At 41.2% G+C, this 27,455-nt stretch overlaps 3 protein-coding genes across 4 annotated transcripts; 2 read left to right on the top strand and 1 right to left on the bottom strand.

Moving 5' to 3' along the window:
- Positions 1-5,028: 5,028 nt before the first annotated feature.
- On the top strand, positions 5,029-9,869 carry LOC306711695 (visual system homeobox 2-like; the record flags this gene model as incomplete). The annotated part of the gene is made up of 5 exons (XM_079180711.1): positions 5,029-5,458; positions 5,943-6,033; positions 6,654-6,777; positions 8,421-8,601; positions 9,529-9,869. The coding sequence occupies 5 exons, from the start codon at positions 5,029-5,031 to the stop codon at positions 9,867-9,869; spliced, it is 1,167 nt and encodes a 388-aa protein (XP_079036837.1).
- Positions 9,870-11,054: 1,185 nt separating this feature from the next.
- Positions 11,055-19,458, top strand: LOC306711884 (acetyl-coenzyme A synthetase 2-like, mitochondrial; the record flags this gene model as incomplete). The annotated part of the gene is made up of 14 exons (XM_079180958.1): positions 11,055-11,367; positions 11,621-11,717; positions 11,808-12,007; positions 12,326-12,501; positions 13,025-13,177; positions 13,417-13,564; positions 14,104-14,241; positions 14,860-14,952; positions 17,687-17,799; positions 18,259-18,385; positions 18,479-18,606; positions 18,939-19,002; positions 19,092-19,213; positions 19,285-19,458. The coding sequence occupies 14 exons, from the start codon at positions 11,055-11,057 to the stop codon at positions 19,453-19,455; spliced, it is 2,043 nt and encodes a 680-aa protein (XP_079037084.1). The 3' UTR covers positions 19,456-19,458.
- Positions 19,459-19,900: 442 nt separating this feature from the next.
- abcd4 (ATP-binding cassette, sub-family D (ALD), member 4) lies at positions 19,901-26,758 on the bottom strand. 2 transcript variants are annotated; one of them, XM_079180959.1, is made up of 19 exons: positions 26,552-26,758; positions 26,230-26,348; positions 25,824-25,951; positions 24,268-24,407; positions 24,047-24,163; positions 23,472-23,597; positions 23,019-23,069; positions 22,651-22,745; positions 22,435-22,556; positions 21,952-22,043; positions 21,680-21,769; positions 21,351-21,556; positions 21,103-21,194; positions 20,951-20,987; positions 20,805-20,854; positions 20,609-20,661; positions 20,449-20,525; positions 20,116-20,231; positions 19,901-20,037 (listed from the first exon to the last, which is right to left on the bottom strand). In XM_079180959.1, the coding sequence occupies exons 1-19, from the start codon at positions 26,590-26,592 to the stop codon at positions 19,942-19,944; spliced, it is 1,848 nt and encodes a 615-aa protein (XP_079037085.1). In that variant the 5' UTR covers positions 26,593-26,758; the 3' UTR covers positions 19,901-19,941. The 2 variants fall into 2 exon arrangements, with proteins under 2 accessions (XP_079037085.1, XP_079037086.1); XM_079180960.1 differs by having other exon boundaries at positions 20,951-20,969.
- Between the last annotated feature and the right edge of the window lie 697 nt (positions 26,759-27,455).

The following is a 27,455-nucleotide window of genomic DNA, read 5'->3' as shown; positions in this document are numbered from 1 at the left end:
GCAGGACGAGGGAAACGCTCTCTGCTGGAGACCAAGAATAGTCTGTCTTTATGTCTGCTGGTGCTGCTCATGTGGATAAAATAAAAAAAGAAGACAATTAGGGGCTTATTAGGGTCTCGGGGAGACGTAGCTCACGGGGCGTCCGCTCGCCAGCTCGGCCCCAGCTCTGAGCCGCTGCCATACCTCAAAACAGTCAGGGGCATTGTCTCACCTAATTACGCTGAAACCAGAGGCCCCTTTTTTGTGTTGCCACTGCCATGCCTGTCCGATTCCCTTCTCCCGTCTAACTGTTAGTCCCTGTCCACTGTGGAAGTGTGCTAATTAGACAAGAAATGGGCCCAAGTAATTATGTCAATTCTCGTTATGAGTAACCACAATGAGGAATATTAATTTGTCAGGAAGGTTTCAGGGTTTGGGAGTCTCTCTCCCACGTTTCCCCAAAGTATTTTCCTCATTACGCCAATAACACATCTGCACATGGAACGGGGGAATGCGGCACACTCGGCAAGTCAGAGACCCCGACAAACTTCAGAGCATAAATAGATGCACTCATACAGAAATGGAGACTATAGAACGGCAATAGCATGAAGTTATTGCCCTAATTAATGGTTTGTGCCCACGGAGCAAACTGTTGAATCACCAGTGGCACATTGTTAGGGTTGTGAGAGCCTTTTGTTTCTTCACCTTAATAGGATGTTTTGATCAACGGCTGTTTGGTGACCCAGCTCTTCTTCTTAAATGCCAAGCTCTGGGAAACAGCAATTAGCTAGATTAGAAGAGCCATGTGTGGCGCCTCAAAACAAGCACAAAGATGGATCAGACAGAAAGAGCTGCAGAAACTCAGACTGTCTCAGACTGTTATTACCTCGAATATGTTTTTATGCTGTCATCATTCAAACAAGCCCTCAAAACCCACCTCTTCAAACTCTCCTTCGCCTGCTAACCCTGCACCCTACCCTCCACTACGTGACCCATTCCGCACAGCTTCTCAGTTTTCTTTTTTACCAAAATGTTCTGTTTGTTTGTTTGCTCCTCTGTCTGTCTTTTTTTTCTCTCTTTTTTTTGTTTGTTCTGTTTGTCTCTGCCCTATGTAAAGCGTCTTTGGGCTATATCAAATTAAAGTATTATTATTATTGTACTGAAATAATTTTAATTAGCGATATGTTCTACAGTAGGTAATAGATTTGAAAGTAAATGCGGATAGACTATTGGAGTAAAGTCAGAGGTCCTGTTTGTCTCGTCATGGTGTAAACTTTAACTATAACTTTTCTTTCTTTTATTGTTCCTTTGCAGCTTTGATGTACAGACGGTGATCTGAACAGCAGTGCAGCTGCTTATGTTCACCTCATTGATCGAGGTTCAGTCTTCTCACTTTTGAAGCAAATCCTGTTTTTTGGCATTATGGATACAATACAGCAATCTTTCGCTGCAGATTTTATCATCGTCTCTCTAGGTTTTAGTTTTTGTGATAAATGGTTTATTCTACAAGGAGTGCTTCAAAGAATACCAAATGAGTGGATTCATTCATCAACAATGAAACAATTGCTCACAGACTAGGGGTGGGGGAAAAATCTAAATAGCGTATAGGATCACAATATTATGCGTGGCAATTTTGTATCGATACACAGACAACAGGTATATCTTTTATTATATAAACTATTAATATTGCAAATAGAAATAAATTAATGAGTCTGTTGGCTTGACTGACGAACCCATTTTGCTGCAATAAAAATGATTAGAATGAGATGAAACAAGTGAAAACAGTTGTTGACAAACTGCATGCGTTTGCAATTGAAAAAACATAATAAATCGCAATATATTTTATCGCAATACTCGGCGCATCGCAAAATGTTTGAAATTACAATAAGATCATATCGTGACATGCGTATCGTGATAATATTGTATCGTGGGGCCTCTGGTCTGACTCGGTCTCATAAGTGGATCTTAGCATCATTTAACCCAAATTACAACTCGCTGTTTGAGTTGCTGGTGCATGTGATGTGTTGGTCAAAGACATTATTGCAGCCAGTACATTCAGACTGAATCCATTTTGAATGGTTTCATAAAGAAAATAAAGAAAAACCTAATTTATGCAGCTCAGAATTCAAAGTAATGTATTAATGTGCAAACTAACAGTTACATTATACAGAGGTTAAATATGTTTTCATTTTTTAGTTCGTACAGTAAGGTTGCCTATAAACTCTCAAATGATATTCATGTTTTCCTGAATCTGATGATCGTTACATTCGTGCTTCCTCTCTCTTTGTGTTTAGTGCTGATTTTGTATTTTTTTCTGAACACAGACGTTTGTAAAGTAACAAGATGGAGATGAACCTTGAGTGAAGGAGGTTTTAAGAAGCTGCAGTTGTGTTCAGAAGCAGTGAGATGTGATGCTTATGGATGCAACATCGTGTTGCTGCATCCTGATCTGAGTGGAAGGATGTGATTCATGCATGTCATCCTTCCGTGTGTGTGTGTATGCGCGTGTGCATGTGGGTGATGTAGAAACCTCATTAGCATAGCTGTTGGTATGGCATTGATCTCTTCATTCACCTCTAATGAAATGTCTCTCTAATAGCTTCTCATGAGATGCGGAAGGTAATTTCGGTTGCTTTGCCCCTCTCTCTCTTTCACTCTCTCTTTCTAACATCTGGGGCATTTTATTTGTATTTATTTATTTTTAACACATCAAATAAGCGACACTTTTTTTACGATTGTGTAGATTGTAATCTCCAATTTTACACTGACTCAGACTATACGAGCTAATACGAGCTCAAATATGTATTTAAGCAATGTCAACCCAAATATCCCAACAGATGATCGTCTTTTGACATTTATAACACTGCATTTTTACTTGATATGTATTGCATCCCCCTTAGATGCGGGCCCATAGTCTCTTTTCTTGCACGGAGATGCAGCGTATAGTGACACACAAAGCACCACGGAGCCTCATAATTGACTTGACCGGGTGAAGCCGCATCTCTTGATCACATCTCAGATTACAAACCGGCACTAAATCTGTTGTGGGTTTGGCCGTCACGACAGCCTGACGCACGGCTGCCAAACAGTCCCGCCGGAACCACCTATATTTATTTATTTATTCATCACCACATGTCCCATTGATAGGACTGTATCTGCGCTTCCATCGCGCGCGTCCACTCATCTCCATAAACTCTCCTCGTCGTAATTATCCGTCCAGATGTCCAAAGTGTGCCGCACATTATCTCCGAACGATTGAAACTCCGCAATAATTGAATAACAGCTGATTAGAGAGGATTAGGTTTGTGGAAACAGAGAGAAAATGAGAGTATTTTCACTTCATTTCACATTTGAGTGGGTTTGAATTTGAGCTGAGGTTTAAATAGTGTGATGAATGAGTGTGAAGAGACGCTGCGGATGATTTCCCCTGACGTCCGACATGTCTTTGCTCTTACTTTCACGATGTATGCGCTGAAACACTGCGGGACTTTTCGGTTTGTGTTAAAAACTTTTTTGTTGTTTGATATCAGACCTCAAACTGAAAAACACGAGGTGAATAAATCTGTTGGTGCTCCGGCGTTGTTTGTCTCATTTTTAATTGCCACCCTGGTGTGTCCTAAATACCCTGAACTGGGATATTGTATTCTTCATCATGTGACCCGTCAGGGAAGGAAAAGCGCTTAATAATCTATCAACAGATGCGCAGACTGCCACCAAAGACAAAACGTTTAGTGCGCAAACCTAATTAGAATATGCAAATTAAAGTGTGGGCTATATGGGACGTTAGGGAGAGAGCTCGAGCTGGTAACGGATCAATCAGTGTGTAGTTCTCCTAATAAGAAGCTGAACTGATGAATTAACTGGTAGAGAAATTGGCTAATGTGAGTTTGTGAGTGTTTCTTTTAATTTGACCTCTGAAACTCTTTTTTTGTTGTTGCTTTTGTAAATAGATTAGCCTCGATATTGGCATACTTATCGGGAAATATTTAAATATAGAAAGCTGGTTTATGAAAACCAATTGTACGCTGAACTGATATTTCTCATCTTTTAAATTAGCCTTTACTGTGTCATGGATTCATGTTGTGAATGGTATTAGACATTATTTCTTAATGGCAGAAATTACTCCTTTTATTATAACATCGAAATAATAATTCTACCTCCATCATTTATATTATAGGCTGATGTAAAATATTAAGCTTATATATTTAAATGTCTTTTATTTAGCAAAGCAGCAGATGTAGTCCAAATAAGTCTGAAATTACTTATTTTTCTTGCTTTTCAGTATTTGTCGTCCATAAAGCTGGTTCCTCGCTACTCCATTTCAGCAGTGACGCCACTGTTTGAATGAGGACAAACGTGCAGCAAATTAAGCTGATTTGAGGGATTTATCTGGCTGATTTACTCCGGCTGTTTGACGAGCCAGTAACTCTGAGCAGCGACAGAAACATGAAGAGAAGTAAGACCATTTAGTTCTTCTTTCGTTGATGATTTTTACGTAACGAATTCTCACCAGACATGTAAACACTTTCACCCACTCTCTCGCTCTCTCTCTCTCCTGTTAGTCAGAACCAACACATCTCATTTAGCAACACAAAAAAAGCCTAAAGCTCTGAGTGTCAACGATTTTAGTGCGCTGTCATGACATAAATACGAATTTATGGGATCAAACTTTAGATTGACCTTCTGTAGAAAACAAAATAATTAATCTCTGCTGTCAGCAAACCACCTTTAATATTTGACAACCCAGCCACAACCTCAGCAGTGTCTTGGCAAAAAGGCAAATATGACATGTTATTTTGTCACATTTCATTGTCTGAAATTGTATTATTTACTTTAATGAAGCCTCATAGGGCTCGTGCAAACTTCAGCGTGGGGTCTCTTCCCCCCCCCCCCCCCCCCCTTCTTGTGATTGGCTGCCGCCTGTTGCCTGTTGGTTAAAAGGCGCAGCAGAGAGGAGTGCAGAGAGATAAAGGAGCATCACGGTGCTGATTGCATAAGGGACTCTGGCTTTTTTTTTTGGGGAGTGAGTGGAAAACAAATCTCACCGCCATGACGGGGAAAGAGGGAGTTGTGCTCTCAGACACTGAGAATAAACAGAAATCGGCCTCACAAAACATCGTGAACCACGGGGGATCCCAGCAGCCGCCTCCAGTCTGGAAGATGGCCCCCACGGTGCACCGGCGCACCGGCTTTGGGATCCAGGAGCTGCTCGGCCTCAACAAGGAGCCGCCGGCGGTTACGCAGAGGCGGCCGCTGGAGGTTCTCCCGCACACTGCGCACGTCCTGGCCGCAAGGTCCCTCGGACACGGGGGTCTCGGGGTCGGCATGGGTTTGCTGGGACCAGAGGGAATACACTCGTTTTACAGCCAGCCTGCTTTTCTGGAGGTGCTTGCAGAGGCGCAAAATGTGCACCTGCAGCCGCTGCACAGAGCGGCTCACATGGACTCTCAGATGGATGCGCAGCACTCCGCCAGCTCCGGTGAGTGTTTAACATAAGGCCTGTTAACTCTAACATGATGCAGGGATTGATTGAGATTATAGGGTGCTTCTACAGCCTATGAGTGTTTATTGTGAATAAGCTAGAGGGAGGGAATAGCAGAAAGGTACTGCACAAAAGAGTGCAAGCGCATGAATGATTTCACACGGGCAAAAATAATTCCGGATGCACCTTTTATAATTTTATTTGAAAAATGGGGGAAAGATGGAAGAAAAAAATCTAGAGTCCTTACTAAAATATTTGTTTCAAAATAACTAGTCCAATAATTACTTTTTATTCTAATTTAAATTAATTGGAGGGGAGAGACTCTGAAATAACAATTTTACATCAATAACTCTGACTTTTAATTTTTTTAAAATGAGGATTACTTTACCATATTTCGTGTAGCTATAACACAATGTTATGATTATTGTTATTTGATGTTGTCCCAGTATTTTGAATTGATCACTGCTTTGTTTCCTCACAGAATCTGATGACATGAGTCTTTCCTCCGGAGATCAGAAATTCTCTAAATCCTCAGTGAGTCAGAGCAAGAAACGGAAGAAAAGACGACACAGGTGAAGCAAATCAAAATGGAAAACGAGATAATCGAACGATTTATTTTTTTAGCCGTAGGCCTACATTATATTCGGCTTTTATTTAGTGAAATCACGTAAGGCTACTTTCGTTTGGCTATTTTCGTCATACCTCCCGCCCCACTAGAAGGAGAAAAACCTCACACACACACATGAATTGTATTTAATTATTAAACGTGTGTGATGTTGATTATATGGTATTAGCCTTAAAGTCATCTTGAATTCCTCTGCTGTCTTTCTAAAAATTAATTGTTGCCAGATTTTTTTCGTTAGGAATGAAAACGAATAAGTGTGATGGAGATACAAAAATCCAGCGGTGTATTTATGATTTTTTTAATGTCATTGGTAAACAACGATGAAAGACTGATGGGCCTAATTGTCTTCTATCGTTTCTGTTTCTGACTGCGTTGCTACTTCTAAAATTGTAACATACAATTTGACACCATCTTGATTTTTATTTAAAATTGAGTGCAAGAAAATATAATTTAAAAAAAATGTATTTCAATTTTAGACTTATTTTAAATGGTACAAAATTGAACAAATGTCATAATATAAATAAAAGAGGGGTACTTATTTAAATGTTCTCTTTTTTTTGTCTGCAGAACCATTTTCACTTCCTATCAGCTAGAGGAACTGGAGAAAGCTTTTAATGAAGCTCACTACCCAGATGTGTACGCCCGAGAAATGCTCTCCATGAAGACTGAGCTACCAGAGGACAGAATACAGGTGTGTTAGTGTATTAATGCCTGTGCAGATATGTGCTCTGTTTAAATTTCAAATCCTAAAGATGCTTTAATCATCTCAAAGAGGGGGAAATCATTTTAAAATACAAATGGAAATATAGTCATATAATTCAGATATTTAAGATAATGTAATTATTTTTTAAACATCAAAGTCATGCCACAAATTCAGGTTACAAAGCAATGAAGAATGCAAAGGAACTGTTCAGCCACCAGTCAGCTGCTCCATCATCAACATCCTCACAATGCCTTCTGCTTTCACATTAGCAGCCAATTCACCAGCTCAGTGTAATAATTAGTTAATTGAGGGGAACTTATCACCTCTTTCGCTGCGAGAGAGCGGGCCGCCACCCTGAGATGAAATGATAACTACATAGAAATTAATTGGCACAGGTCAGCGGCTGAGCAGAGGGCTCTGACTGGCTGCTATGAGCATTTTAATTTCCCGTGATATTTGAGCGCCTGTCTCCCATCGATCGGCCCTGGAAATTAACTTATTTTTCAATCAGCCTCTTCGCCCCCGGGGTCACCTCTCCTCAGGAACCTCCACCCACACACACACCGGAGACACACACACTGCCATGCACACTCACACTGGTGCTGTCAGAAGGCATGATTGCTCATCTGAGGCTCATCTTTTTATGAGATGGAGGTTATCATCAGATCTACCTGAATAGCTTTCCAGGCTCGGCTTTGATCGTTTTTAATTCCAGGCCTGCGTAGCTCGCGCACACACATGCACGCACACACACACATTTCTCTTTCTGTCTCACACACGCGCACGCACACACACATTTCTCTTTCTGTCTCTCACACACACACACACACACACCATTCCCTATAATATCATCCTGCCTCCTCTGCCATTTTAGGATGATGATTTCTTTCCTGTTTTCCTCATTCATATTCACAAGGTTGCTGAGGCTATTGCGAGGTCTGGCTTGGTGGAAATCAATTTAGGCATTTGAGGAGCCAGAAGGAGAATAATGCACGCACGCACAAACACACACGCATGCACGACTAAGAAAAGACAAGATATTGTGTAAATGAAGCATTGAGGGGGAAAAAAAATGAAATTTTAAACACTGAATTTCAGGTCTTGTGTGACAAAGCTATTTTGTACAGCCATTTGCATTTTGAGTAAATAAAAGACCTATAGGTCAACATAGGTTACATTTGAGTCTAGATTAAAATGAGTCTTTATTAAAAAAAAACAGCCTCCAGCGGATGTCATTGTTCAAACTAATATCCCACAAAAAGCTTTGATACAACTGAGACATTTGATTGTGAAGGCGTCAAACAACAAGGAGTTCTTAAGGAAGCTGTAATCAATTACAAAATGAGACGGTGCTCCATTGTAGTGGTTTAGAGATGTATCAAAAACACTCCAGACATGTTTTAAGACATATGAAAATAATCTGCTTGTTTTCCCACAAAAAAAGTTTGCTTACCTTTCTTCAAAAAAATAAAATTACGTTTTCCACCTCCGCTTTAAATTGTGTTCTGGTCCAGTCGCAATTAATAATGTTGATGGCCCAGACCACAGAGAATAAAAGTGCATGCATTAGTTGTGCAAAGATACAAAAGTAAACTTAATCTAACCCTTAATCTGACCTTTCATCTCTCCAGGTGTGGTTTCAGAACCGCAGGGCCAAGTGGAGGAAAAGGGAGAAGTGTTGGGGTCGCAGCAGCGTGATGGCGGAGTACGGCCTGTATGGAGCCATGGTCCGTCACTCCATCCCACTGCCGGAGTCCATCCTCAAGTCAGCCAAGGAGGGCGTCACTGAGTCCTATGCTCCGTGGTTATTAGGTAAATAGTTATTTGTCACATTGTCAAGAGGGATTGTTTTTAGATGGCTGTTTTTTATTTGTTTGTACAGAAGACATTTTAACAAGTTACAGAAGGAAAAGCACAGATAATGGAATTTATGAATGCTGAATGGAAATAAGCTGCTTCAGGTCCTGGTATTGTGCATGCTGGCTCAGTGTCACACTGTAATGGGACACTTTAATTATAAGGGAGCCATCGGTAATATAAGTAACGCGTGTGCTTCTCCTACCATGATGAGTCCCAATATCTGCTGTCAAAAATGTCCTTTATTGATCTTGAGTCATAGATATTCCCCCTTTTTGTTTAATATCATTATTGAGGCTCATTTTGTGAAAATCACCCTTTTTATTTGGCTGATGAAGCACACATGAGGTGGAGTACTTTTAAGGGTCCAACTTCTGTCAGACACATTAAATATGTTCCTTCCTATTCATTATTGTGTGTATAGCTGCTGTTAGCCCATTTTTTTGTGGTAAAATGAGAGCTTGTACTGCAGATCCAAAGAAAACCTGCTATATTAGTTTGTGTCCTAGTGTTTGAAAAGCGGGATTAAGATGTATTCTGACAGGAAGTGGGAGCTAAACCCGGCTCATGTTAGGAGCCAATAAAAGTGTCAGCATGTCGATAAAAGATCGATACAGTGATAATCCTACTTAATCAGGACAGATTAGACCACGTGTCCTCTCTCCTCATGTCAATTGATTAGGTTAAATCAATTAGGTGCCTCTAATTGAATAAGAGGTTCTATCCCCATTCTCTTTCACACTTTATTTCAATGTCAAACACCTCAGCATACATACACAATTTCCTGCTTCTGAGGTAAAACAGGTGCAATTTATTGGTGAGATTTTTCTATAACTGAAATATTAATAACCCCCCCCCCCCCCCCCCCCCCCCCACCACCAGGCATGCACAAGAAGTCGGTTGAAACCACACACATCTCTCCTGGAAAACCCTGCAGCCTGATGCCATCAACACCACCACCAACAACAACACAGGAGAAACCAGCGGACAAAGTGATGGAGGAAGAGATGGAGAAACGAATTAAAGACACTGCCAACGCATCAATTTCTAAGGAGGAATTGAGGGAGAACAGTATTGCTGCGCTGCGAGCGAAGGCACAGGAGCACAGTGCTAAGGTGCTCGGGACTGTTTCCGACAGACCAAACGGCCACGTGACTCACAAAGAGGAAGCTGAGGACGAGGTGTCGGAGCAGGAAACACCAGAGGTGTTGAAGTGTGACTGAAAAAAAAGCTGCAAGATACAGACTGATGGGTGGGGGGAAAAATACCTGCAGAGTGGAGTTTGCAAACATTTCAGAGGCAGAAGTTATGGAGACGCCCATAAACTTGTTAACACTGAACTTCAAACCTGCAGATGTAATATTACAGAGATAAATAAATGTCAAATTATTAGATTACTTATTAGGTAACTAATTCTTTGGCTCCAATGACTTTGGAGGGTTGAGATTATTTCTTTCTGCTCTTAGAAATTTCTAAATATAACAAACTCCAACCAAACTACACAACCTTTTCATGTATTTCTGTAGGAGGCTGGAGCACAGAAATGTTTCCCTAACATTTACTGCAGATGTTCTGATAAAGAGCATCGTTAAATAAATGTATATTTATTTTCTTTAAAATAGATTGTTACACTTGCAGTTCTGTGACCATGGCAGCTACTTTTATGCGACGGTGAGGGTAAAGATGTTTTTTGATTGCAAGTCATCTGAAGCAAAACCTGCTCCAGAGGCATTAATGAAGACTGTGACCTCTGACCTCCCTGTGATTTCAGTTGGGTGACTGAAAAGCACACAGCTGGTACGAAGACCTGTGAAAAGATTACGAAACGAGATTAAATCCTTTTGATTTCTTTTATCTGTTGCAACGTTTGTGATGTACATACTGAAAATATTGTCCAATAGTTAACACTGTACAGTTAACATTCATTATCTGTGTTTGTCTCTGTATAAATGTAACTGTAGTCTAATTAAAAGTTACTGATATTTAAAGTCACTGTTTTTAATGTTTGAGCTTCACTGTGCAGAATGAGTTTGACACTAGAACTGTTTTGTCTGTGCAGCTGTAAATCTCAGTTCATCACTTGTACTTATGATCCTGAATATTTGACGTCACAACTAGTTACCTAGTAACACATCCTGTGTCCAGTAGTTATAACTTTTGAAATGAAAGCGAGCCTGGTTGTCAAAACTGTTGCCAACAATCGTCCACGTGAACCGGAACTAAAAGAAAATCCAGCTGTCGACTATTATAGGCATACTTTCCGAGAAAAAAAACAGTAGTCACATGAGTTTTGTACCGCCCTTGAATGCATCACTCCTTCAGCGCTTCCTCTCCCGGGTTTTCCAGAGCAGAGTAACTTCCAAAAGTGCGTAAAAACTCTTGTCTCAGAAAGTCGAAAAGCAGAGAATATGTGGCTGCCTTGCGGATGCACTTCAAAGTACATAGTAACTTCCTTTCGTCTACGGGTCTTCAAATCTTATATCCATATTTTGGGTCGATCGAGATGCAACGTAGCGGCGTTTATGCCGGAGGCTGCGGGGTTCGAAGGCGTGTCGGACCGCTCGGCGTTGCAGGAGTTCTCCGTTAACAACAGTGAGAGCTTCTGGGCCGCTGCCGCGCGCCAGAGACTCAGCTGGATCCGTCCTTTCCACACAGTCCTGGACTGTGACATGAGCCGGGGGAAGATCAAGTGGTTTGAAGGAGGACAGCTGAATGTGTCCGGTGAGATTATTGCCACATTTCATTACAATACGGCCAATAGTACGATAATAATAAATAAGTCATAATCAGACGCAGTTTCCGTGAAGCTTTCTAAGAAACGCACACAGACAGCGAAGGCATCATTATGCAAACCAGTCTCTCTCGGCATATAGGCTACTGTATATTCAAAGTGACTTGAACGCAACACGTTTACGTGGCAGATATGAAGTTTTCTGTGTCTGTGTGTATTTGGCTAATGTATTGGTACATGCAGTGAACTGCCTGGACCGCCACGTGCACACCTGTCCAGAGAAGGTGGCCCTGATCTGGGAGAGGGATGAACCGGGGTCAGAGGTCAAGATCACCTACAGGTCAGCAGGTTGGATTCTATGTGTGTTGTTGTTGTTGTTGTTCCTCCTCCTCTCGCCTCTCGGTGTTGCTCATTGATACCTCTTTTACAGGCAGCTGCTGGAGATGACATGCCGCCTAGGTAACCTGTTAAGGCGGCGCGGCGTGAAGAGGGGCGACTGCGTCACCATCTACATGCCTACCTGCCCTCTGGCTGTGGCGTCCATGTTGGCCTGCGCCCGTATCGGTGCAGCACACAACGTGGTGTTCGCAGGGTTCAGCGCTGAAGCCCTTGCAGAGCGAATCCGAGACGGTGAGACAGTTTGACTGCCCTGCGGATGCTGAAGCTGAACTAATATTTTATATTATCGATCGATGTGTAATGTGAGCACGGTCGCATGTAGTGAAGAATCCTCAGAGGATGATCGCACGATTCTGCAACCTTGCTTCTAGCAGCAGATATGTCTAGTGAAAAAGCAAGAACATAATGTGTAAGACCTTTTGTTTGTGGTGGTTTTATCATATGACCCACCACAAATAATGTTGAATTCAAGTACAGGCTTTGTTAAATTGATGAGTATGATAACTATTCAAGTCAGCGGTCTGATTTCCATGTGCATCATATCTTCAGCCCAGTCCAGCACCGTCATCACGGTGAACCAGGGCGTCAGAGGAGGTAAAGTCACCGAGCTGAAGAAGACGGTAGATGCGGCGGTTCAGAGCTGCCCGGCAGTGAAGCAGGTGTTTGTTGCCATGAGAACAGAGAATCCGGTCTCCATGACAGCCAGGGACGTCGCCATGGAGGAGGTGAGAGATCAGACCAATCAGAGCTTGATTAAGATATTGATGCCGACACCAGAGGACTACAACTGATCTGTGTCACCTTTCCCCGCATAAATAAAGATTAAAGATTAAATAAAGTTGACTTAAAAATGCATAATCAAAATTGTCGTCAGTTAAAATTGATTCAATGGACTAACTGAATCTGAATCAACTAATCTTTTTGATTGAAAGTTCATTCTAGTTGTTGCGTCATCGGGTCCATTGGTAGCTGTTCTTTTTAAGCGTAGCACAAGATCTTTCTCTGCAGAGGAAAAATGGAAATCTGAACGTGACATCAAACAATCTGCATCTGCCGAAGAAGATCCTGTGAGACGATTGAAAGCTCCAGAATAGCTACTGAACATCATTTTGGGATGATGTTGCTCTGTCAGCTTGATGTTTCAGCACTAATCTTCACGCCTTCGTGTCTTGCACAATGTTCTCTTCCAGCATCTTAAAGAGTTAGGTTGTGTTGCACCATGTTTTCAAAAGTCATTATGTCGTGCAGGAGATGCTAAAGGAGGATTTGGTGTGTGAGCCAGCTGCCATGGACAGTGAGGACGTCTTGTTCCTACTTTATACATCCGGCAGCACAGGGAAGCCCAAAGGACTCGTCCACACTCAGGCTGGATATCTGCTGTATGCTGCACTCACACACAGGGTACGCGTGTAAAGCGAGAATTATTTTTCTCATCATCGTCCATTTGTAGAGGAACTCTCAGCCTGATTAGTTTTATGTAAAGTTTTTATTTCTGTTTTGAATCAAGATATATTAAATACACTTACATACAGCTCTAATACAAACACACACAGAAGGAGACTCCTTCCATTTATAGTTAGATAAAAGGAAACTAAATACCATGTCTTCTATTTTTATCCAATCGTCCCTCTCGTCACCAGTATGTCTTCAGCTACCATGACGGAGATGTGTTCGGCTGTGTGGCAGATATTGGCTGGATAACAGGACACAGTTACAGTGTCTACGGCCCTCTAGCCAACGGGGGAACCACTGTCCTCTTTGAGAGCACTCCCATTTACCCCGACCCAGGTATGAACGTCAGCAAACGTAGGAATGTATCAGACTGATTCTCCAATTCATAGCAAAAAGAAAACTCTTCTTACATTACAAAGATTCTCTGATTCTAATAATTGTACGTCTATTTGCACAGTAAAACCTTCCAAACTGTCATATGTTCACCTCTGTTAGCTCTGATGGTATCATTATAATGGCATTTTTATGATTATGTTAGTATAAAATGTTATGCGTCTGTGTAAAGTGTGTTGGCAGACATCCGCTAAGTATTCCTGTCCTTTGCCAAGAGCTCTGCATTCTCGTGTCTTTGTACATGAATAACTGTTTACAGTTGAAGTTGAACTTGGCCATACCGTCCACACTATAATTAGGACTTTGTCATGTGTGTCAGCACACACACCTTGTCATTGTCAAGGTGAAACACGCCACTAGTGAAAGTCTTACTTCTCAGGCTTTACCCTAATCTCTAAATTTCTGATTCAGATATTGAGTTTCCTACAACACATCGTAGATTATCTCTTTTGTCCATGCTAATTTTGACATGTTGTTCACAGGAAGGTACTGGGAGATGGTGCAGAGACTTAAGATAAACCAGTTTTATGGGGCTCCCACAGCGATCCGCCTGCTGCTCAAGTACGGAGACCAGTGGGTCCACAAATACGACCGCTCCACCCTCAAAACTCTGGGCTCTGGTATGCCAAACATGATACTGAGAAATGCTATTGTGGGCACAAGATAAAGGACAATAGTTTCTTTGTAAACATCTACAACAATTCAGTTTTGACCTACCATGCTTACCACAGCTGTGCATGGACACAGCTTTTAAAATGCAATGGATAGTAGCATATAGTATGACAAATTTAAGGATGGGATGTAATTAGAAATCACAGCTGTAGTCCCACTTTTTAGTGACTATGTTTATTTAGCATATAATGTCCCTTTTTACTCTAATATGTTCTTCTAACTCTCGTGTTTTTTGTTTCCCCTTTCCCTTCTTTTGCTATTAACGGCACACATGAGTTACATAATGAAAGTATATTGAAAGTTAAGCCTGTCTGCTATGTCAACATGCCATCGCAAGGCACAGCATGCCAGGAGATTACATGCTAACACACACACACACACACACACACACCTGTTCCCTTACATCATGAAGCATGATGGGTTAAAACACAAAGCTTAACATAAAGAATATAAATCCTCCCCCACACCGTGTGTGCAAAGTATAGAAAGAAAATGCATTGAAACAAGTACGCATTAATAATGTATGACTTCATTATCTGACTGAAGTTGTCCTTCTCTGTCTGCAGTGGGTGAGCCCATCAACACTGAAGCGTGGGAGTGGTACCACAGAGTCGTCGGGGATGGACGCTGCCCTGTGGTGGACACCTGGTGGCAAACAGGTAAGCGGGAACACACATAGTGTGGGATTTATTAGCTGCTGCTTGTTAACACTGACACATTGAAACCACATTAGCCAGGTTTCCATCTAAAAAGAAAATTGCCAAAAAGAAATGCAAATGAATGCTTGTTTCCATCCACTACAGTTATGGGATTAAGTAAAACGAGAGGGTGGAGCGAAGTACAACTGAGCTTTGAATAAGACTTTGTGAAAACGCGGACAACTACCATAACAAGCAACGTCTTGGTAGTGAACTGCCAATCACAAAGTAGCCACGCCCTTAAGCATACCCGGCTTAATCAAAATGGGACCATAATTCACTAAATAAAGGCAACAAATCAAGTGAGAATCAGGTTTTTTATTCGAAAATGAAAATGCATATCCAGTAAAAAACAAAGGTGGATGGAAAGGCATCTGTGTCTTCTTGAGTCACCGTAGCCTCGGAAGAATTAGTCAATTTATTGATCAAAAAATTAACAAGAAATGTATTCATGATCATTTTTATAATCAGCTGGGTCCTTTGTCAAAGTACAAATCCCATCAACCAGAAAATTGTGAGTGATTTATTCCATTAATTCAGATTCATCAAGTTGATTGTGCTTACTTTGAACATGGTTTAGTCTCGTGCTGTGAGTCTCACTGTAGCTTTCCAGTGCTTGTTAGGGCAGTTAAGTCCGTTCACTCTTTCTTGAACACGGCCACGTCTGCAGCCACTAAAACCCTTAAAGGGACAGAACAGTTTGCTCCATCTCTCTAACAATAACAGTGTTACATAACACGCCTGCAGTCGTGTGTAACTATACATACACAGTGTTACAGTAGGTGGGTGCGTACATACACGCACGCACACGCACCCACACGCACCCACACGCACACGTACTTAAAATGAGGCAAGTTTTCCATTCACTCTGGGTTTCCACATCAAACCAGATGTTTATTTCCCAGAGTAGAACATCTGTTTTGGTTGCAGAGACATAAATCTCAACTTCAAGATACCAGAGTGAAATAGAAACGAAATACACTGTACTATGCTTTACTGACTAAATTGTGGCAGAATACATTACAGTGACAGTATAATTACAGTAATTGCCCTTGATGTGACACATCAAACTTGTCCTTCATCTATAGATTATCTCTGATGTCACTAAAAAATAACTACTATTCCCTTACTAAAGTAGCTTATGATGGTATATCGTGACAACATGTTTGAAATCTGGAAGCTGGTTTCACTAAAACATTTTACAGATGAACACAAGACCTGATTGACACTGCGTTTTATCCTCAGTCCCCTCAAATTAGATTAAGTAACGACCAAATGAAGCAAAGCTGCATTAATTACCATACAAATGGCAAAAATCTATAATTAATGGCGGATAATTAAACATCAGAGCATCGTGAGTTTGAGAATTACAGACACAGATATGACCCAAATACCCTACTTCAGTAAAAAGGATTATATTATGTTATTTTACTGGACCAGTGTTTTCAATTAGGACTAAGTGGCATTATTCATAAATGCCATTTGGTTGATCTGGGAGCAAGTAGCCTGTTTAGAGAGAAAATTAGATTTTGATCCGCTGTTGGCATACGGCCTCCGTGTTGGATCATACAGGACTAGATGTGAGAGTCTGCAAGAGGACCGGAGGTGAAAAAAGCTTTGTAGCATCTAACGGCAGTAAAGTAGAAAGATATTGATATAATGTAGTATCTATATCAGGGGCTCTCACAGTTTGGATGACTGAGTGTAATTTAGGTAGCCAGCATATGTGTGAGGGTCACATAGAAAAAGTGCATACATAAAACAAAATATATTTTCAATCTCACTTCCACATAACGCTGCTAAGTCGTCCATAGAAATCTCTAACTTTAGCTAACATTACGAGCAATAATCCCTGCGACACTCACAAGGTGCTTCTAGTTGCCATATAGCTAGTAACTTTCTACAAGTTGTAATTCCTAACCTATTTGAACACAAAGGGGACGATTCAAATGTGTTCCAATACTAGGGGTTATATCATTTTATTTACGCTACACAGGAACAACATGTGTGACTGGCAACCTGATCTGTACAATCGCCAGAAAAAAGTATTATTATAGTATTTCCAAAAAAGACAAAAAGTAATATTACAGTATGTCCAAAAAAAGTAATTGCGGAAAGAATCTATTTCTTTACCATTTTTTAAATGTTTAAGACAGCCCTCTTTAATTTAGACTCAACTGAAAAGTGTTGATCTATGGGGGGGGGGGTTTAGTCTCACAGTAGCAGTTGATTTGAACAGGATGCCGGTTGCTAATGCTATTGTGGGATCATCTGTTGTGTCCTACTTAATAACGGGTCCCCTCTGCCGTGTCCAGCGCTGTTGCCACCAACACCACCAGGCAGATTACCAGGGTCCCTGATGTCCAGGCAGACCTAATTTAATTTACTTAGTATGGCTGATAATTCCACAATCTACATCTTTTTATGGATCAAGGGCATATAGGTATACAAACTGTTAGTTAACTCTGTCATTTACCTTCTCCTCTTGTCCATTTTATTTCACATCTGTAGGAGAAACCAATGGGGTCAGGGCTGAGTGCCACAGAGTAGGGAATTTAGAAAAATAAAAAATTGCAAAAAACTGACAAACACATTGTCCGTTTTGGTCTTTTAATGGGATATAGGACAGTAAAAAAAATGTTTTCATATAAAATAGCAGCTTTACAATTTGCCTTGTTTTGCTCTGTGTTTATAGAGACAGGTGGCATCTGCATCACCCCAAGGCCATCAGAAGCAGACGCAGAGATTGTCCCAGGAATGGCTATGAGACCTTTCTTTGGCATTAAGCCCGTGCTCATGGACACTGAGGTGTGGGGCTCATCCCTCTGTGTGTGTGTGTGTGTGTGTGTGTGTGTGTGTGTTGGTTGGGAATGGCCTGGAGGGGAGGGTCAGATTAGGATTATAAAATATTCACCAGCTGTGTCACTTTTGATACCCACCCTGCTCCCACCCATCAGTCCCAGTCTGTTCGTGCCAAACTCCATATTAAAAATCTGTCCTACTACTTTGTGGCTATTGCAGATTTTGAAATGCACAGATTGCACAGACAGTTGGAGTGGTGGCTCATCTCTCTTCCTCTTGTCTAGTTGTTGCATCAATTACCTCTCACTGATCATACAATGCTTACAATTACATGCACTGTATGACACTTTTTAGCACAGTTAGATATTTTTTACCTTCATGACATTGATTTGTTACTTTTCATTTATAATTAGTTTGTTCTTGTTTCTTGCGTTATTACCACTGTTCTTAATATTTGTTTTTCAGGGGAAAGTGCTGACTTCCAACCACACTTCTGGAGCTCTGTGCATAGCTCAGCCCTGGCCCGGTATGGCCCGAACCATTCACAACAACCACCAGAGATTCATCGAGACCTACTGTCAGCCTAATCCTGGTACAATAAGATGTGTTCCGGATGAACAACCGTCCCTACTTTTATGGTGTTTCCTAAGACACAAACTCTCTCTCTCTCTCTTTGTGCCAATAGGTTACTTCTTTACTGGCGATGGCGCCTATCGCTCTAAGGAGGGGTATTACCAGATCACAGGCCGCCTTGATGACGTCATCAATGTGAGCGGTCACAGGATTGGGACGGCAGAGATAGAGGATGTTGTGGTAAGGTCGATCAATAACGAACCCATTGTTTGCTACACTCATATAATGGTAACAGGCTAATGTTTGTTGAGAAGATCATACCAACATTAGCTTACTAGTATGGAAGCATTGACATCTCACCTTTGCAAGTACTTATCAAGATATTTATTTCTTGACCAACATCGGCATACTTGAAAAATAAAAAAAAAGTAATCAACAGTTTGACATTTTTGAGCAGGGTTAACGTAATTTCAGTTTGATTAAAAGTTCCCCAGAGAGACATTTATGTTGTTAAGCGGTTAAAACTTCTTGCCATAAAGTGTACAGATGATCCACACTGGTTTCTGTAACAGAATCAATGCTCTGCAGTGGCTGAGTCTGCCGTCATAGGATACTCGCACAACATCAAAGGACAAGGTGAGCAAGAACTATGTTGTCAGTTAGTCAAAAAAAACATGTCAAACACAGGAATGTCTATTATAGTGAAGCCTTCTCTTTGTTGTCAGGGGTGTATGCCTTTGTGGTGCTAAAACAGGATGTGGCGGTCCAGCCAGCGGACCTGCATCAGCAGCTAAACAACATGGTATCTAAAAAGATCGCCAAGTACGCCTGTCCAGACTTCATCCAGGTAATTCAGTCTCACCGTCTTTAAATTCACATTCAATGCCAACTTCTACTTAAGTCGCGTCGTTCTCACAGTTCGCCCAGCGGCTGCCAAAGACACGCTCAGGTAAGATAATGCGCCGAGTGCTGCGGAAAGTGGTGGAGCGGGACCTGGACGGGATGGGGGACCTCAGCACGCTGGATGACCCTGCATCAGTTCAAGAGATCATCCAGGGTCACCGTGAGCTCTGTAGTAAACAGCCATAGTGATGCTTGCAAATTACTCACTATTTCACTTCGCCAGACATGTGCAATTATATCAAAAACTATTTTTAAAGGCCAAATATTCCTTTGTTTTTATTGTACATATTACATTTTTATGAAATCGGGTAAAAAAAAAAAACTATGTATAATCCACAGATGTAATCTCCAGTAGTGATTGTAAACATAATACAATAAAACACATGTAAAGGTACGTACGGTTAGATTCAAAAGTGTTTTCTTTCCTGATTCGTTGTCATAAGTGAATCTACTCTGATAATTACAGAGCCAGTCTTTGGGTCCAGAACATTTTGGTCGAGCTCGGCCTCAATGTTGCATGAATACATTCAAACTGGATGAGTACAGGTCTCCACCTGCACTGCAGTACCTTGTTGACGAGCACTTGAGTGTTACTAACTGAGGAATTCAGGAGTGTTTTATGTCCTTGTCTCCCACACTGAAGTCCAGGATTTCAAAGCGATCACCCTGCAGTCACGGTGCTTCTTCTCTGGGGCTCTTGCTGCCTCCTTTTAACTTGGTTAGCTCCCACAGGCCGCCTCCACACAGTTTCAACTGAACATCATGGTACTGCGACAAAAAGAAAAGAGTCCATTTAGTTTCATGCTGGACATGATGAAACACGCGTGTGTTTTCGGTCTACAGTACCTTCTCCAGGCTGCTGCGGTGTCCCAGACTGACCAAAGTCATGCCGAGCTGCTTACAGGTCCAGTACAGCTGTGCCTCGGCCTCCTCCGTCAGAGCACTGGTGGCCTCGTCCAACACTGCAAACAAAAAAATATTGAAATAAAAAGTTGTTGAAGAAAACTCAAGTGTGGTTCACCTCTAATACAGAGGACAGCATGAAGATGTGCAAATGATAAATATGAAATGTGGGTGCTAAATCAAAGAGCACTGCTGAAACTGCTGTCAGAATCCCCAAAAAGTCCCGCATCCTCAGAAGCTTTCATGAATACATTACAGAAATCCAGAACAACACACCTGCATATTTAGGCTGCAGGTAGAAGAGACGAGCAAAGCAGAGACGCTGCATTTCACCTGGAGACAGAACATCATACCTGCAGAAAAAAATAGTTCAGATTCTGCATCATTTTGTGGGACATTTGAAGAATTAATAAACATTTAATGTTTTTCCTCTCACCAGTTCCAGTCCACCTTCTCATCCAGGCCGCCTGTCCGCTCCAGGAGACCGGACTGGAGCGCAGATAGAAGTTTGATTTAGGATCAGTGTTTGTTCAAATTCAAAATGGTGGTGAAATATTCAAGGTGAATTAACAATTTAGATGTGATAATAGATTGAAGTTGAAAGGAATATACTGTGGGATGAAGGGACTCACCACTCCAGCTAGTTCCAGGAATTGTATAATTCTGTCATCGTCCACTGACCCTGAAAAAAAAGGAAACTCATTTCACTAATTCAGATGACCAATTATAGCAGTTATTCCCGGAGGAAGCATCGACAAAGTTAATAGTTAATATATACCTGATGCAGGGTAAATATCCTTCAATGGGTAGATCACCTTCGGGGAAGAGAGTTCCATTTAAGTTACTTGATTTCAGCACTTACATTATCTATACATTAAATACAAGTTACAGGCTTTATAGAGAAACAACATCAACAAACAAGACGGCTACCTGTTCACGCAGTGTGCCATCAGTCAGGTAAGGTTTCTGTGGCAGGAAGAGGGTTCCTCTGGGCCCGAAGCATGTGCTCATGTGGACAAAACCTGAGGAGACGGACGACCGTTATCGTGAGGCTACTAAGAGTACACTATTTTCATTGTAAAAATTTGAATAACAAAACGGGCTACAGTCTTACTCTTTCATTTTCGTCATTTTAAGCTAAACTGGTCAGGAGCCACTACACTTTTTCTCTCTCTCACCGCTTTGTGCCTCCCAGAGTCGGTTGAGGACCCTCAGTAGTGACGTCTTGCCGGTGCCCGTGTTCCCCACCACCAGTAGATTTGTTCCCTCGCTGATTGTCAGACTCAGATCCTCCACCAGCAGCTTGTCTGAGTAAGGAGATTTGTATGAAAGATTGTCCAGGATGAAGGCAGTGTCTGCAGGGCCGGCATGGACGTTGAAGTCACTGTATGGAGAAATCAAATAAAAAAAAACAAGGATGGAGGCTGGAAAGCTTTGTTACAAGCACTTAATATTAATTTGTGACTTTTCGTGCAGCAGAGATCGAAGTGAAAGCGCCCACACAAACCTGTCAAAGTCGTAGTTTTCCCCCGATGCCGGGTCGTAGTCACACTGCTTCCGTAGGATGTCATCCATCACCTCCCTCAGCTCCCCAATCCTGACCACCACACACACACACACACACACACACACACACACACACACACACACACACACACACACACACACACACACACACACACACACACTCTTCAGTGATAGAAAAGGTGGACGGCATGCATGTATGCTGCTGTCATCATCTTTCCTCTAGGAAGTGAATTTAGGTATGCAGTGTGATACCTGTGGGTGTATCCAGCCACATCTGACAGAGTGGTTGACAGGTCTATTAGCTGTGTGAAGCCATTTATCAAGTAGATGCACACAAAGGCGTTCTGAATATGAACAAAGAATGGGAGAACCAGAGCAGAGAGTAAATAAGAGACTAGATTATTGAAAGGATGTGCTTGAACACAACAAAAGGCAGTACTAGCGAGCTGCTGATAATACTTACATTTGCTTATATACTGTTCTGAAGCTATAATACTACTTTTTTTACACATTTAGAAGTTTGATCTCCAACAAGAGGGATTTAAGCTCAGCGTGAATGTTTAATCAGAAGAGAAAGCTTTTGCTGCCACCTATTGGTTACATATTGGAAACTGGGATAGGGAGCAACTTCTACGGACTGTATGAAAATAAAGAGATCGGTTTTCTTTAGCTCTCTGGCTACATTATGAAGGGTTCTTATTTGTCTTAAGAAAGTGGGAGGGACGGGATGCTTACCTTACTGATGAGTGCACTGAGATCCCCAGGAGTGAGACCATCATAGATGCCGGTGAAGATTGGAATGGCGATTATAATGTAGCTGAGGTAACCTCCAAGGTAGTCAAACGTGTTTACGCCGACTGAGAGAGGAGAAGTCAGAGGTTAACCGGTCTAATCAAAGCAACGGATGAGAGATATGAGCCTGTGAGTGGGGTGTGAGTGGGGTGTTCTTACTATAAAGCCAGAGCTCTTTGTTTATTAGACTCTTCTGAGTTTCTAACAGAGTCTGCAGTCTGCGGTCGGTCCTCATGTGCTCCACTTTACCGGCTCTAAAAAAAACACAGACCGCAGAATTTTTGCCAACTTGTACCGCTTTCACTCCGGGATCGGCGTGATTTGGTGCGTCAGAACGATTCTGATTAATCCCAGTATAGTACGCCATACTTTCTATGCAAGTTATATGGTTATGATTGCAAATACTTTGTGGAAATGTATTTATTTCCATTTCAGCAATGTATGCAGGCATGATTCATGCACAAGACAAAGTAAAATAAATGAGAAGCGGTTGACCGTAGTATATAAATCATGTGTTTGTGCCTCACCTGTAAAAAGCTGCAGACTCTGCATTGACACGGATCTGCATGTGCTTGAATCTGGACACACAAAAACACATCTCTGATAAAAAAAAGACTTTTTACTTTCAAGCAACACAACTTACGATTCAACACAATTGTCATTCAACTGTTCGCCGTCAACACAAAATCTAATTGTTTTAACTTGTAACAGTTCCTCTTTCATAGGTGTCACATATCCTGTGTTATTTCCTGAGAGGCAAAAGGCACTGGGTCAAAGTCTACCGATACTTCTGCTTAACAAAGGACTTATTTCCTTAAAAGTAAACACTGACAGGATTTGCGTCAAATAAAGCTGGCAAAATAGCCTACCACCCTGCTGAAGTTCAGGGGAAACCCTTTTAACTCGGTCCTGCTCTGCTCGTCTGTCGGCACACATTCTTCTTGACACTCGTGTGTTTGTGACTTACAGACTAAACTCACCTGAAGTCCCCCTCCAGCTTTTCTTGCTCAAACAGAGTCGACACAATTGGCCCCATGAGGATTTTATTGGCAATGGTCCCAATCACAAAGTAGCCAAAGATACTCACAGGACCAATCCAGCCGGTGCTACAAAGCAAAGCAACTGAATTTATAGAACACAAAAGGCGATTCATAAGGCACTAAAACAACGTGACAAATACAACGAGAAGAAAAATACATTTAAACTTTAGAAAGTTGAATAAAATAGAAAAAGATTCAAAGCATGCAAAAGATAATACTCAAAGAAATTAAAGTAATAACGCAAAAATAGAGCCTCACATTTAACAAAAAGCTAAATAAATTTAGCATTGCTGGATCAGACACAGGAATTGTGTCTGTTGTCGGTTAAGAGTCACTGACAACAGGAAGACTTTCTCATCTCTTAAACCACAGACAAACAGCACACGGGACGGCTACAAATGATATATTAAATGTAAGTCATATGGCACATATGTATGTCTCTGATGCTGCTTCAACGTCAGAGTTCAATGTGTTTAAGAGTGTGAACTAGTACAGCTGCCTCGGTACAAACTTACCTGTAGAAGCAGTGGTAGGTGTAGTAAGCCAGCGTGAACGGTGACACGATCAAACGACTGGCCATGGTGCTCATCTGCTTACACAACCTCTCTGCATCCTGACTGATTCGCTGGTCTCTGAGAGTTACACAGAACGACACACAGAGGAAAAGCTGATTACATGATTCCTCCTCGTGACGATGTTTAATATTCTAATATTAAATAAAACCATTAAAGCTTACGGATTGTCTATTTCCTCTCGGAGTACATTGAGGGTGTAATAGACTCGGCCCTGGAAGTAGGACGTATGGAGGCTCTCAGTTAGCGTCCTCCTCCAGCTAACGTACATCTGATTGCAAATGTACTGGTCCATACTTTTCAACTGGCAGAGGGAGGAACACAAAGAAAGAGAAATGATCTATTAGAGTAAAGTAACACAGAGACATTTCTCTGGTTCAAAATCCAAGTGTCACATGTGTGAAGGCTGTAAAATGAACATGTCAGGCTGTCCTGACCTTGTAAAGTTGCCATCGTCTATTATAAGAGCAATCCAAAATCAAAAGCCATGTAATAAAATATAGGAAACAATGTACCCAACTGTTTCCTTAGTTTAGTTTCAGCAATAAATATCCAGGCACATAATGTACAATATTGGGTTTTCCCAGGTATTATAACAGTAATGTTAAAATCTAATCACATCAAATATATAATTTGGCTTAAAGGGATTCTGCACCCACGAAAAGGCTATTTGCATAATTAAATTCAATGTATTTCATATAGCCCAAAATTACAAATTTGCCTCAGAGGGCTTTACAATCTGCACACATACGACATCCTGTCCCGGGACCCTCGCAAAGGAACAAGAGAAACTCCCCGAAAGTGTGTTAGATGTCACAGAATGAATGAACGAATTAATAACCATCAGAACAGAGTTACAACTCAGTCAATGCATACAACATAAATGATTCACACAATGAGAATAGTAAGCAGAATAATGATGGAAAAATGACGACTACTACTACTAATAACAGCAGCAGTGATTAGAGTAGAATAATAATAATGATAATATAAATTGCTCACACAGTGTTGCATTGAATTATTGGAGAACACTTTATTTTGCTCGCATGCCTCCACGAAGAACAAAGTTTGCAAAGTTTTTAATCTAAACTTTAATGTAAACAAATGGGGGCGGTGTTTAACCACGGCCAAACTATCCCAAAACATCCGTTTACAAAGTCTCACACACAACTCGTGCAGCATAACCCAGGTCTCCATCATCCTGTCGTATGCTAAGTATTTACCAAACACATGCATCCTGCTATTTAAAACACTTCCACATAAACACTCTCATGCAGGCACGCTACGTGCATGTGTTTGGGAAGTACCTAATTGTGTGAGGACATGCGAGAAAAACAAAGTTTTCTTCAAGAATTCAAAGTTACATTGGGGTGAATAGTTCATATACAAATGTTCCTTTTCTGAGTTAATGATATTAAGTTATTGAATGATATTAAGATGAAGTAGTGTAGTAAGGTTACTGTGACATTGCTCTGCACAAAAACAAACAAAGTTAACTTCCTGGTTAATCCTCGATAAGGAATAAACCCTTTTATCAATAATCTATGTGATGACGCATCAACTATTGTTTAAAACAAAAAGCAGTTAGGTAAGAGTAACTTTAATCATGTGCATGTGCTAATTTAGCATTATGCGTCTCCCCTAAATCTGCAGATTCCAAAAGGTTGATCTCTTTTGGTACATTTGGGCTTCTGTTATCAGTAGTGCTCCTTCAACCTACTGTGGAGTTGAGCAAGATGAGCACCATCGCTGTGCTCACCAGACTCCGGAAGCCCGAGAAGTCTTTCTCTGCCAGCACGCTGTAGAAGTGACTGGGGAGGACACCCACCTGGTAAATGATTAGCTGCTCTGGTAACAGAAGAAGAAGAAAAAAAAGATGCGTTAGCGCACTGATGGGACGACAAAGACTTGTAAAACAATATAGGGAAATTAGGCAACCTTTGAGCCAACCTTTGAGCCAACCTTTGAGCTACAACATAGTATGCAGTCTAGTGTTATCTGAGGAATAGTTTTAGAATGCCACAAATGGGGTTGAATGTGAAAAACAGGCTTTGGATGTGTCTCGTGAGGAAGATTCATGCAAAACAATGTGACAATTTATATAAACCCGTATGAACATCAGTTACCTGTCAGAGTGACCGCAAGCAGCGTCCCAAACAGCAGAGCACTCTGACTGGTCCATGAGGGGAACAGGACCTTCTGGATGCTGCAGAACCTCTGCACAAACGTCCAGTCTAGTTTAGGTCTACGCACAGCAACAGATGTACATACATGTGTGTTAGAAAACGGCAGCATTTGAATCTCATTAACTTGCATCATGCTGTGGTCACATGATGCACTGAGGGATATTTCTTGCGTTTGCATCCTTCACAATTCCCCCTGATACCAACTTTTAAACAGTAAACAGTAGTTAATAAACACGCCTTGCATGCGTAGCTTCGGTCTTACCTTTTTGTCCCTCTGCCATTTGACTTCTCCAAACGAGGCATCTGCACTGTGGCAGGTCCGCGTCAGCTAATAACGAACAAACTCATGCAAAACAGCCAACATTACCGTCTTTGTTACGTGTCACGGCTGCACTAATTAGTCTCAATGTGGTCTTAACTTTAGCATCGTCTATCCGACCATTGCCTCGCTACGTCAGTGTGCAGTGAAGTTGAGTTGATTGTTTGGTAGGTGAAAGTAAAGGTCCGGATTTCCGGTGAAATGTACTCTGGGTTTTTCAAAATAAGAGGTTAAAAATCTTACGCGTTCATTTCAACACCATTAGTGACGTACAGTGGATACATGCCTGAAAAGCTGCAGAATTGTTCAATTCAACGTGGCTTTATTTATCTAAAAAAGTTGCCAAAGCATCAAAATAAAAGTACACAATCATATTAATATAATTAAAATTACCACATATTACTATCGCTCTTTAAACAGGAATTACTTTTGCCGGATATTAAGGAATCTTAGCACACAATAAAAGTATGTTTAGTCTGTTTCTGTGTCCTGTGGCTATTTCTAAGGTAATAGGAGCCACATCTGGCCAACCAGTGTTAAATACCAAAAAGACAATAAAATACTATTAATGTTTATGTGTGGCCCAGTCCAGAGAGCTTAGATACTTGAAAGGCTTGAAACATGTCAAAAAAATAAAACGTTTTCATTATGGAAAAACATTATCATTCATACTCGGTTACATTTTTGTACTCACTTGAAATACTTATGTTAACAGCTTAAATATGTCATTAGCAGCTAAATACATAATGGTTAAAGATTGCACAGGTGAAGTCAGGCCATGTGCTTACCTCGTTGAAAGTTCAATGTATGGAGCACAGAGAAGACCACTGATTGGGCTGGATGTATG

The sequence above is a fragment of the Pholis gunnellus genome, assembly GCF_910591455.1.
Source record: "Pholis gunnellus genome assembly, chromosome: 19".
Classification (NCBI taxonomy): domain Eukaryota; kingdom Metazoa; phylum Chordata; class Actinopteri; order Perciformes; family Pholidae; genus Pholis; species Pholis gunnellus.
This window is presented reverse-complemented; position numbering and strand designations above follow the sequence as displayed.

Coding starts and splice junctions, on each gene's coding strand:
- abcd4 (XM_079180959.1), bottom strand. CDS start 26,592: ATGCCTCGTTTGGAGAAGTCAAATGGCAGAGGGACAAAAAG. Junction 21,195..21,350: donor ACTCTGGGAGGCACAAAGCG/GTGAGAGAGAGA, acceptor CCGTCTCCTCAG/GTTTTGTCCACATGAGCACA. Junction 20,988..21,102: donor ATGGCACACTGCGTGAACAG/GTAGCCGTCTTG, acceptor TCTTCCCCGAAG/GTGATCTACCCATTGAAGGA.